The sequence below is a fragment of the Chelonus insularis genome, unplaced genomic scaffold, assembly GCF_013357705.1.
Source record: "Chelonus insularis isolate UGA/USDA-ARS -01 unplaced genomic scaffold, ASM1335770v1 contig_352_pilon, whole genome shotgun sequence".
NCBI classification, from domain to species: Eukaryota; Metazoa; Arthropoda; class Insecta; order Hymenoptera; family Braconidae; genus Chelonus; species Chelonus insularis.
The window spans coordinates 353,182-366,518 of record NW_023276517.1 but is presented as its reverse complement, the minus strand read 5'-3'; the positions used below and the strand labels follow the sequence as shown (position 1 = coordinate 366,518).

Here is a 13,337-nt window from a genome sequence, read left to right as displayed (position 1 = left end):
TTTCACAATTAAAGCAATTAAATTATATATTTAAGTGTAATTAAATTATTCTTTTACCTGTAACACAAAGTGTTATTTTTGCTGAACATGATCCATTTTCTGTTTGAATGTTGCACTGATAAGTCCCAGCATCTTCTAGTCGACATCGTGATATTTCTAAATAAACTAATCCCGCACTTTGACGAATCTGATGACGATCATCAGGTTCAATATTACGTTCTTCATTCTTTTTCCAAGAAATATGTGCTCCTTCTAAATTTTCTACTTCAATGGATAATCTAGCAATATCTCCGACTGATACTTTCACAGGAGTCGTAATACTTCCTTGCAATATCCTTGGAGGTAATGTTTTTCTATCAATACTTCTTTGAGGACTGGTGATTTGTTTTTCATTATCTAGTTTACGTGGACGGAACGACCAAGCCCGACTGATCGATGAATTAGGAATGAGACTTGCAGGAATCCAAAGTTCTTCTTTAGCATCTACTGGTGAAACTACAACTCCTGGTCCATCGAGATGGGAAACAACAAGTTCATCACCAGCGTGAAGTTTGCCCCAGTCAGCTGCGAGTCTTACCCGTGCACCTGGTGCAACCTAAGATATTTGTTATTTATTAATTAAGAATGAAATAAAGAAGAAAATGAAGAGAACAAAGAAGAAGTTGAGACATGCATCGAAAAGATGCTTCATGCTCACCATGTAGCACCTCCACCATCACCATTATAAATATCACGATGAAAAGTTAGTCTATAACCCGTCTCTAAATGATTCTATTCTTCTTTAATTAGATGCAATTATATATCACTTTTAGACACTAGCTTATTTATTATACGTAGTTTCTTTGTACTTTTCAAAGGGGTTTTATTAATTTTTCTTATTTTTAGTGTTCCTATTAATATTACTTTTTTTTTTTTTTATAAATGATGCTCAGAAGTTTTTTTCAATTTTAGTAACAGCAATATGTCATTGCAATGACAAAAGGCAATGCAATAGAGAGCAGATAGCAATAGACATCAAGAGGAAGAGGAAGCGGAAGAATCCCTTAGCTGTAAGAAGTACATTTATTTCTTTGAAAATAGTAACATGTTTCCAAGATTAAATTTCGGTAGCAATTTCGTGCAATCATTTTATTGATCTTAGCTCACCGGAATGGAATTAGTGCGGACAGGAGAGCGTGCCCGTAAAGTATTCTTGAATCCTTCGAAAAAGTTAAGTTTACTTTTGGTGGGCGACGGAGTTCGTGGTGAATCATCAAGACCACCAGTATGTGATCGATGAACTGCTTGTGTTTTCCTGTGACTATTATTTCTTTCCTTATTGTTTGCTCCAGGAACAGTCAGCATTGGAGGCACTGACACTGCTGCTCGAGTAATTGGTTCTGGAGTTGTTGAACGACTAGAATAGTATTTTTTATATTAATATTAATGACCATAATTTGTTATTAAAATAGTAATATCACCAATTAATTATGTAACTGTAATAAATTATTCTACCTAAACAAACACAATTATTACAGATATAATGGAAATTAGTATACCTTTTGGAATCCATTAAAATTGATATTGGCAAGTTGCTAGGATTGTGAGACAAAGGTACATATTAATCAAAAGGTATAAGTATAAATATTAAAACCATATCACCCTTGAAAACATTAGAATTAGACATAAATTGAAATCAAAGTGCAAACAGTTAAAATTAATAAGGAAAAGGTTGTAACATTCAATTAGTATAACAGTAGTTCATCAATTTATCATTTATTCTAAACAAAGTTGTTACGTTCATGAGTTGGTTATAATTTGATTTTCGCATTCAAATAATTAGGTAATATTTACATACACCATAGGACTATTGAAAAAAACCCTTAGGTGCGGTGTTATAAACGTTATTAAAATTACTATAAATATATCGTACAATTTTTCACTGTTTATACTACTGATACCAACACGCCCACGCTAAAAACAAGCGTCACCTGTTCCACCACAAAAATGTTTATGTGCTTTTCGTTTCTTTTTTTCGTTTTTTTAAAAATTTTTTTATTATTAAATACATTGCACATTGGAACGGATTAGCAAATATTATAGGCTCTGGGAGCAAAGAAGTGTAGTTGAGTGTTAATTACGTTGAGAACGAGTTAAGAAATACAGATAAACGAAAGTAAGTGAAGGTCCTTAGTTTAAAAGGTTGTGAAATATAAGTTAAAATAGATTCAAAGGACCAGGAAAAAATTTCTATCCATTTTCAACTATCTCATGGTCACTTATATCCTCATATAAAATATACAAAAATATGTTGGAACAAATATTCAGGTTAAAATGTGACAGACAATAAGTATAAGTTCAATGAGTAACTGTTTCAGGATTGTGAAAGTTAAGAAGCTTACAGTGGATCTTTGGTAAGTTCCTTTTGATAGGCGATGGGAGATTGAATTGCTTTAAGAAAGTCGCGTTGAGTCTGAAGGATCGCTGTAATCGTATCGACCCATTCTTGTTTTCGGGGACCAGTGTCATCGATTATACTACAGGCAAAACCTAATCCAGGTTTTCGTGGATCTGTTGAACGAATGATGAACTTATCTGGATCATCTACTGAATCTTCTAGACTCATTTTATTAACCTGTCAACAATAAATATATACATTCATGTAATTTTTTCAATTATTGTTATTTAGAAAAAAATCGTAATATAAAAAATTTTATCATAAAAAAAATTGAATTTATTATTGCCATAAGAAATGATATGTTTTATTTACCTGAATGTGGGCTTTATATATATAGGCAGGATTTGTAAACTGTGTTTTCTTGCCAAGCGCTTCGCTAAAAATGATATTTTGTTCAAAAAGAAAAACTTGCCACTCGCGTCCTCGAGCCGGTAAATTTGATAGCTCGGCAACTATAAGCGGGCCGTGTAATAACAGTTTTCCTTGCGCTGTTATTTTTCCCTAAAAGTATAAAATAGCGTTCATAAATTTCCATAATCATCTAAAGCATTCAGTTCTTACTACGTTTTTTCTACGAATATATTTTATATTTAAATTAACTCACATCAAAACCTTGCAATCTTCCAACATCCATCATATCGTTTGCAGCCTTAGGAATAACTCGCATTACATGGGCTGCTGCACGCAGTCCTTCAATTTCTGATATCCTTTGGGTTTTCTCAGTTAATCGTAAAGCCTCACGAAGAAGTAACTGATATTTCGTTATTCTTTGAACTGGTTTTATTAACAAATCACACAGCTGAAGACGATGACCGAGTTTCTGCCTTAATTCCTACGGAAGTATCATATTAATTAATAAAGTCATTCATTATAGTTTTTAATTTAACGTTAGATTAAAATTCAAATTGAACAAATTCGCTTTTATATTAAAGCGACATATCATAAAATTTTTTACAATTTATAATGTATTAAAGTTATATCACAGTCATCGGTATCCGAATTTTCCAATAATTAAATATTTGGCCAATAAACTCTCTTAGCTCAAATAAATTTCTGTTACATAACTTAAAATGAATAAAAGTTACTTTATTAACTATCGTAGTTTTAGTCTAAAAATAGTTTATTAGATAATAATTGTATTTACCTCAAAGTATGTATCAATATACTCGGAAACAATGTATTCAGACACTGGCTTATTTTGACAGTAAACAACATACATATGTAGTTTTCTTTCATATCGTTTAAACAGAGGACCGAGCTCTTCAGGTCTTTCTAAACAACGTTCAAGAGCTTTATAGAAGAAACTAAAAAATAAAACGAATAATATTAAAATGAATTTCTTCTTTTATTGATATTTTGCTTCAAAGAATAAGTCATAAAGACTTATGACTCTTATTATAGAAAATTTGCACTCACTCTCGGTGCCATTCATATATTGCCTCTAAATTGCCAAAGACCATTTTGTCTTTACCACCACGAAGGTCTTCTGGTAAAGGAATTTCACAATCAGGATCTCTCATGAGAGCCATGTATCCCTCAACGATATGCTTGAGATCATTCACGTAATCTCTCTCTGTGTCTACCAATTCCCTGATGACAAATTGCCGCTTCGAAAGTGCTGTTGCCTCAGGATCTGTTTCTTCTGAAGTTGTAGAACTGTTCATTCCACTATAACTGTCTTCAGTAGACGGAGGGCGACCCGGAGTTCTCATCAAACTATGACGTTCTTGGTTTTCTGTATGTTGCTCCTAAAAAATTTGAAAGTTCTATTATTCTTTACAACTACTTGGAAAAATAATTTTAAACGAATTTCCATGAAGATCTATTTTTCATCACAATCTCGCAACTTTTTCTTTCTAATTTACTACCATCTGACAATTTCATTCAAATAAAAATTTATTTAAATTGGAAAACTATTTTAAACTGTTGTGAAAGATATTAAATAAATAAATTAAAACTTCTTTCCAATCAATTAAATAATTAACAAATCAATTGTTTAATGAAAATACCATTCTCTCTTTAACTATCTGCTCTATTTCTGCGAGGTCAGCAGTTGTGGCCCCATCCAAACTCTTTATTGATCGCTCAGAAGTCTAAAATAAATTGAAAAAGAAAAAAAACACGTTAACAATAATAAATAAATTGTCTAACTTATTAGGAAGATTGAAATGCTTTAAAACATTTACCCTTTTGCCAGGTAATTCATCGGGTATTGTAGACCCTGGAGGGCCGTTTCCAGTGGCAACTAAAATGGGTTCAGTAATCGGTTTCATAGGTGGTGGTAGTTCGAAATCGTCTTCAGCATCTTCTCCTCCATTTTGTTCCAAGAATGCTGGGGTTTCGTTATCATCACATTCAACTTCCTCCTCGTCTTCACCCTCGGAAACTGTTCGACCTGATTTGTCACTAGCCGGTAGTTTAAATCTCTTATCTGAGCTAGTTTTCTTGAGGGTTGAGGGTCGATCTGTCCCTGATTTTTCCGTTTTACCCTGACTGAGTTTACGAAATTGTTGCGGCAACCATTTCCGTCTTAAAAAAACAAATCAAAGTTTGTTAATAAATTAAATTTTGATAGAATCAGTTCAAAAAAAATATAAAGCTTCATTAATTATAGAGAATGTCAGTAATAGTGTATGAAAATAATTCTCAGTTTATAAATCATTCATGACTATTGATAGGACAATTAGTAATAAAATTTTCCAATTTTTTCTATCAGTCTAAGTGTTAAAACAATAAAATAAAATTTTTTTATTTGCACTCTGGTGTTAAAATAGTTTGAGTATTTATATCTGTAGTTGACGTTTTATTAATCTAACACTTACCCAACAAAACCACGCCTTCTGTTTCCGGGTGAGCTTGTACTAGCCGATCCATTCCCGTCGCTCCCACCAGTATCTGAAACAATGTTGAAATGTGTCATATACAAAGTTTTAACTATATTTATCTCAAACTTAAGATCTACAAGAAAACTCTAAGTTTAAAAAATCATACAAAAAGTTATACAACTTAAACTAAAAACTTCCTTATGTTTGTTTCCAACTCTTTTTAGTTAATTGAACTCTATTTACGCACATCCAATCTATTGATTCAGAAAATGTTCATCTCTTTAATTAAATGAAATCATTTGGATAAAAATGTATGAATTTTTCAATTCCTCCTACGTACTTGTATTTAAATGTTTACTTCGTTTCTTATTTCGAAGGATTCCCATCGTGATGTGTTTACATCAAATGTCGACAGTCAACGAGTAATCAAAATATTCAGTTTATTTTTTCCATATTGCTACATCCATGAAATGAGTTTTTTCACACAATTAGATTCACTCCGTTAGTTACAAATGTTTATACTTTGATGAAAAAAAAACAATTGGAAAATAGACTGACATAAATTTTGATCAAATATTTCACAATTTTTAAAAATATTTTTTATCTCACACAAACGGGATCCAATTACATAACTTCACCGATGAAAAATTAATTATCAATTATTTTGATAATCACCAATTTCCAAAATTAATAATAATGTACACAGTAAGCTAATTTGTGGAAAAATTTCATAGAGAAAAAAATAAACAAACTTTTTAAAATGGAACATTCTAGTAAATTTTATGTACTTTAGTCACATGAAAGCAAATAATTTATTTCACTCAAAAAAACAAAAAAACCTGCTTTAATTTAGATATTCACACTGTCTAGACACCTGCTTAAAGCATCCGGAAGTAACAATAGACGGCAATGACCATGTGTACATTGCTGTTTATTTCAAACGAGTTAGTTTTGTTTGTTAACCAACAGATACTGGATGAAAGACGTTTCTGTATCTGAAATGACGTTGTTTTACAATTGAAATAGATAAATCTGGGAGTATAAAGAAGCTGGTGATCTCCACATTCTTGAGTGGTCAACTGAGAGCTCGTACTTGACCACGACGTATGAAGTCTCTCATTTAGCAAGCGTAATCGTTGCGGAAATAGTTATTCGGGTCTCGATTCCTCTTCTGGTTCAATTCCAACTTAGTTGAGTGTATCATACAAGTAAGCCAACCAAAGGCCGTCCAAGTGATTCTCGAGGATGCTTCTGACGTCAGGCAGTCTCTTCGTCATATTTTTAGATGCGATACGTCGATGCGACGACAATTTATTTTTTTTTATCACGTTTTTCACGTCTGTAGACATTTCTTTTATTGAAGAAAGTAAAGGATGACTCAATACTAAATAACGATGGTTTGATCTCTAATAAAGAGCAAAAATTTTTTGCTCATTTCGCTCTTTTCTTTCTCTCAATTTCAATATCACCTTAGCTAAAGTGTAGCTGAAGGAATTTATTCAATGTAGAAGATTATAACAAGAATACGTTTGCTTTATTGAAATTGCCATGGAATATAAGATGGAATAATGAATTAAATGATGAATCGATTTTACTGAGAGAGATGAAGACTTTGAATTCTTCAAGTGGAAACACTGTGGAACAATAGTTACAGTGATTAGCTTTAATTGACAGAATATTCTTGCTTGAATAAATTTAATATTTTTGTCACCAGAATTCGTTTGATGGTGCCAACATTTTAATCAAATTAGATATTACAGAATATACATTGAATTAAATAAATTATTCAATTAGAGCTCTTCTTATGATTAATTGAAATATGAATTTGATTTCTTTTTTAACAGCAATAGTAATGAAATATTACGTAAAAATCTTCACATAAATGTCATTGTAAACGCAAAATCATAAACGATGATAGTTGGAAAATTGAAAACATTCCGACGATGGAATGATGCTTGCGTACTTGGATATCAGCCAGAATATACAAGCATTTCTGTCTCTAGTTAACTCTGTAATATCGTTGTTTCCTATATATAACGTAAGATCTAATATTTAAACATTCAGTTCATTCATAAAAAAATTCCATAGAGTATAATAACTGATTCACTGTTGTTCAATCAGGATTTGAAATTAAATTGATCTATTATTCAATAGAGAAAGAGAGAAGGAGAGAGTACAGAGAATAATAAATAAGAAAAAATTACTAGTTTCTTTATTTTAAATTAAATATGAAAATCTACTTTAAGAAGTTCAATTAAATAGAGTTGAATATTGAGGTAGGAAAAATATATCAGTTTCTTGCAGAAAAAAAAGAACCTAATGAATTTCAAAGTTCAAATGACACGTTGAATTTCAAAAGAATAAATTATAAGAAGTAAAAAAAGTAAGTATTTAGAATGCATATATATGCTGTAGTAGTTATTGGAAATTATATTTCTTGTATTGAAGAAAAAATAAAATAATTCGTTCCAAGAAAAAAGGAATTTGAAGACGAAGGAAAATTACTCTTCTTGGAGGAAAAGACTAGACATTATAAGATCAACAGCAAATAATGTACAATATACTATCTTTCTTGAAGTAAATGAGCTATTTAAGATAAATATTTGATGACTGCTCAAATTTCATAAAGTAATTTCAATTTTTTCTATATATTTTATCTCAATTATTGTCTTCAAAACATAAACTATAACTGGTAGAACACATTAATGGTAGACAATTAAAAACCGAGAAAAAATCTTTATATATTTTGAAAGTATTTATAAAAATATCTTCTTTTTTATTTTGCAAAGAGTTTTTGCTCCAATATCACCAACATAGAGCTATCAATAATAGATGCACATGTGTCAAGTCTAATATTACATAATTGATTGGTGTATATAGGCAACAAAAAATATTTAGCTTTGATTTAGCAGCTTTACATATTAGTTTTCTCTATCTTCAATAAACGTATTGACACCAAATGTGCAAATACGTGGAGAACATTTTATCAAACTATTGGAAAATATTTGATTCTCAATATGCAATTGAATAATAGTATTTCAGTACGTATTTATCGATGTGAATATAGATTTATCTCTAATCTGATATATGTAGAATAGAAAAATTCTAAATCTAGAAAAAATGATGAAATCATTCTTATTATTAAATATTGAATGTATTAAGTGTCATATAAAAACCAATATTGCAAGGGAAATTTTTTCTCCATTATTAATCAATTTTATTTACTACAGAAATTTTTTATTTATTACTAACGAACTTTATTAATATCTAATAATATATATTTACCGTAAAAAAATATGAGCATGTTTTTATTCTGCATTAGAGTTTAAAAAGCTGAATGAAGAACGATTGCGATTAGGTAAACATTGATTAAAATTAAAATTGAGTAGGAAGGAAGTGAAAATAAAATTAAAATATTATTTTTATGAATGAAAAGTGTAACATATAGTTACACATATTGTTCAACGTACATCACAGGAAGGAATATAATGTCAATGGTATCTACATAGAATAATAGTTATTTTTATGATCTTGGAAAATTGCCATAGTAACAGAGCGTACATGTACTAATATTGAAATTGAGAATAAAGGCTGATTGAATTGATGAAGCAAATGTATGGTGAATAAATATTCACACACAGTATACAAAAAATTTTCTCCTTTCCTGTTTAAAGTAAATTATTACTCAGTTTATGTCTTATTTATATTTCGTATTCATTCTCTAATTAAGAAGATTTTCTTCAACAAATGTTTTATGATTCTTTTGAAACGGAAGGAAGTGGTTATAAGACATAAAACAGGGAATTCTCAGATAATTTTAAATTTCAATTATTTTCTAAGAAAAATATAAATACTTAATAACATTTATCTACAATTGACTAACATTTACGTAGCATAAAGCTTGTAACGAATATTCACCTTTGACTTTTTAAATGCAATTTACTAATTAACTATGTAGATATGTAAATAAATAAAGAATTTAAAAATGATCAAATGTTATAGTTCATTGATAACATCGTTTGTCACGTAGAAACATACAATCAGAATGGACTTTAGAGGAAATAGAGGAACAATTTTGATGCTACAACTATCTACCTATATTCCAATTAATCCCATTTATCAGTTAATAAAATATTGTTAATTGAATTAAGTGAAAAAACTGTCATGAATGTTTCTAAATTTGGAATACAAGATTGGTATTGCATATTCTATTTGTTTTGTTCAATAATAATGATTGATAATTAATTTTTTAGAAATGAATCTTCCAATATTGTCTTGGATGAGCTTTATTCATATTCACCTATCATCACTGTCGAGTAATAAAAAAATATATTTATAAATTGGAAGAACCTTATGAAAAATATTTTCTCTATCAGCAAATGAAATTCCTTGAACAATTCACAACTAAATTACACATAATAAAATTCCACATCATATAAGGCACTGGATTCCATAAAAGGAATTCAATGAAATTGTTGAGTGTCGATCGTTTTGCCTACCAATTGCAAGACATCAATCTTCGCGAGGCTTATATCAACAAATATTTTATGCACTATCGTTACTCTTACTTATCATGATAAGAGAATTTCAATTTTATGATATGAGATAACAATTGATAAATTTATCAAACCTTTTCGACAAATCTTCAACAACGGAAGTGACTGAGCTCGCACGACAGAAATAAATCGTTGATTTGTGATATCGTCCATTTGCAATGATGATTAACACGTTACACCACAAGCGAGTCTTTACGACTGATGTTTCCACAAGACTAACTTACTACCTTATCTTTTGTGTTTCTACTACTATCCCCACTGACAGCTCTTTTGGTGGAATATTTTTTGTTTTTTTAGCAAAAAAATTTGCAGTAAATCAAGTTATTGTTAGACACTTTTTGTTTTAGTTGTGATTAAAATGAATAATTGGCAAAAGTTTTTCGTTGAATATTTTTGTTTTTTTGACGATAATTAAATCTAAAGAGAACAAATTCAGTGAATAATAGAATTATAACAAAACTCTATAAATAGAAAACTAAACATAATTGGAAACTTTTCTAATCCTATAATCAATTTCCAAAATCCAATCACAATTCAAAAATAACTTTTAAAAATATTTTAACAGTATTTTGAAAAATAATGAAAAAAAAAAAAAAATTATATGAAAAATTTACCCATTAAGTGTTTAATGGAGTTATTTTCAAATTCAATAGAGGTAAAAAGCTCACTTAATAAAAAAATCGTCAATTATATGAAATAAAACACAAAAATAGCTTTATTCCATAAATAAATCGTGTACTCAATGTGACAATTTTTTTCCTTTTTTTTTTTTTTTCAAATAAAACTAATAGCTTTCTACAAACTTTTTCCACGCATTATTGAATATTTAAATTATTTGTATCGACGAAATGAAAAAAAAATTTTAAACTCTAAAACAAAATCACGATTCATTGACTCAATAACATCAACAGCTGCATCAGAATCATCATTATTATATACAAAGAATGCAATGACATTATTCTTTCAAATTATGTGAACGAAAATAAAATGAATATGCATTTCAAATATCGCTTCAAATGAGTTAAAAATATTTTTAGAAAATGGGAAATATGTTATGAACTTTTTAATGCTTCTTGCTATCTTTTAAACGTAACGATGGCTTTAAAAAAAAAAAAAATCAAAACCCTCTCATTAAAATAATGGATGAAGAGACAAAAATCATTTTGACTTCGAAAAAAATGATAATTACATCGAAGAAAAAATTTCAGTAACAACAGATTTTCGATTTGTTACCATTACATATTTCTTTCTGTATCTTTAACAGAAAAAATTTGTAGGTTACAACTTTAGTCTATAATGACAATAAAAAAAGCTATTAAAACTACAGCAATAATCTGTAGAGAGTAGAAAAATGATTTTCTGATTAAATGAAAGTTTATAACAACAATCATTTGAATGCTGAATGCTTTATACACCTCATGATTTCTAGTGTTTTATTATTATAAAACAAACCGAAAATCTGTTGCTGTTACAAATAATTTCTTTTCGTCTATCATCAGCTTTAATTCAAAATAATATCAAATAAAAATCAAAATGGTGGAAAAAAATACTAACAATGTAATGATTTTCTATAAAGATTTAATGAATCTTCTAATGACTGTCAAAGAACGACTAATAAAATAGTCTTCCCTCTTTGAATTAATCCCGCGGCGTTGTGACACAGTCTCTCAAGTCCACGCGTGTTAAAAATTGCGATAGGTCGCGCAGTAAAAGTACCACCCTCGAGTCGGAGTCTGCGAACTGGTCAAGGACACGCGATGGTGCGTATTGATCGACTGCGGGAGATGGAGTAGACGTAAAAGCACTCAGAAATCGCGAGATACCAGACCCTATATTTGAGTAACTCTTGTCTCTTCTCTTCTCTGTCTCTCTCGATCTATATCTCTATCATTCTCTTCATCTAATTTGCTCCTGTACAACAAGCCTTTCACACTAGTTGGATTAATTTTCTCAAATTATTAGCTTCCGATCTCTTTCACATGCTACAATTAATTTCTGATTTTTTCTTTTACTTGTGGTTTCCTTTTTCTGTCAGCTATCAAGACGTTCAATTCAATCTTCAATACATTTTTTTTTCCAACATCACTCTCATGTTCACGATAGCTAGGAACTCTATTCCTAGTCTTTAGCTTTTTTTACCATGACCTTAGGCCTTTATGTTCATAAAACTTCTCTCACCTTTCTCATCATTTCCGTGCTCTATTTTTTTCTCATTAAACTCCATTTCAACTCATCATTTTCTCCATAATTATATCATAATCCACTTAGTTATGCGGATGAGAATTCATATTAAATAGTAACTTATCATAATAATAGTCATAAGGGAAATTAGCTTAAAATGAAAAAGAATATTACCATGGAAACACTTGTTCAAATAACTTACCAGTATCTTCTTGAGTGACAGGTTGTTGAGCAATTGTGATATTAGTTTGCGACGGTGCTTTTCTTGAAGGTGAAGTTTTGCAAGAAGTTGTGGGTGGTTGTTTAAGCGCACTGGTTGGTACTAAACCTTCAGCAGGAGGTTCTGTTGAACCTGGAGCTGCTGGTAACCTTACTAAAGTCCATTCACCGCTGTTACTACCTCCAGAATGTACGCTACCATTTTCGATCACCTCGACCTGTTGTCCTTTAGTCACGCTAAGTTCTCGAGATCCTGCGGCTGCTGAGTGGTCAGCTACAACCCACGTCATTTCAGCCACTCCTGTCTGTAAGCAACGAAGATAAAAAGATTAGAATAAATTTATAGAATTAATGTATTAAGCTAACGGTCAAATTTATTCTTCATTAATATTAATAAACAAGAAATGTAAAATACATTATAAATAATAAATTTCATTGACTTGAATTTTAGTTTAAAATTTTCTTTAAAATTTAGTTAATTAGCTAACTTAATCCAATTAATTTTTAGACTTTTTTTATACAAACTGACAATTTAAAATGAAAATTCAAGGAATTAGATCACTATCAAGCTCATGAATACCGCCCATCCCCAATCCATTAAACAAACCCCTGACGTGCAAACATGAGCATCATGATTGTCCAGAAGCAGTGTAAGGTACACGCAACTTAGATGAAGATCTAAAACAGGTGGTTCGTAGTTTACAATTCCACTTGAATATCGAGGACATAGTATAGAACATGTACTAGAAGACTTGATGAATTAAATGTTAAGAGAATAGTTTGAATAATCAATAGAGTTATATTATGTATCGATGAAAAATAGATACATCTATACAACGAGCTTTTGAATTTGCGGATCGCCGGAGCGATTAATGTATTATTCTTGCTTCACTGCTTTTAATTTTATTGGAAAGACGTACTCATTTTTTTGACACCTCAATATTATAAGAGTCAAATCAATGACAGTAATTTTTCCTTTGAGACCATATTTTTTTTATTACAATTTAATTTAAGATTATGAGTATACAGAATTTATTGAGTACATTCAATTCATCATATGATGACAAAGATGAAAATTTGTCGACTGTTCCAGGCAAATTCTTTTTATCTCTTGGGCTA

At 30.0% G+C, this 13,337-nt stretch overlaps 1 protein-coding gene across 2 annotated transcripts in view; it reads right to left on the bottom strand.

The window, feature by feature from the left end:
* The window catches only part of trio (trio Rho guanine nucleotide exchange factor), a 30,213-nt gene that overhangs the window by 1,849 nt on the left and 15,027 nt on the right, over positions 1-13,337 (bottom strand). Inside the window, exons 14-24 of one of the 2 annotated variants that reach the window (XM_035082961.1) lie at positions 12,202-12,523; positions 5,260-5,332; positions 4,624-4,966; positions 4,447-4,530; positions 3,854-4,185; positions 3,582-3,741; positions 3,042-3,269; positions 2,750-2,938; positions 2,382-2,614; positions 1,147-1,396; positions 58-595 (exon numbers count right to left, since the gene is read on the bottom strand). In XM_035082961.1, coding sequence (XP_034938852.1) covers positions 58-595; positions 1,147-1,396; positions 2,382-2,614; positions 2,750-2,938; positions 3,042-3,269; positions 3,582-3,741; positions 3,854-4,185; positions 4,447-4,530; positions 4,624-4,966; positions 5,260-5,332; positions 12,202-12,523 — 2,752 coding nt within the window. Of the gene's footprint in view, positions 1-57; positions 596-897; positions 1,048-1,146; positions 1,397-2,381; positions 2,615-2,749; positions 2,939-3,041; positions 3,270-3,581; positions 3,742-3,853; positions 4,186-4,446; positions 4,531-4,623; positions 4,967-5,259; positions 5,333-12,201; positions 12,524-13,337 lie in introns of those variants that run through there. The other variant, XM_035082962.1, reaches the window with a different exon arrangement.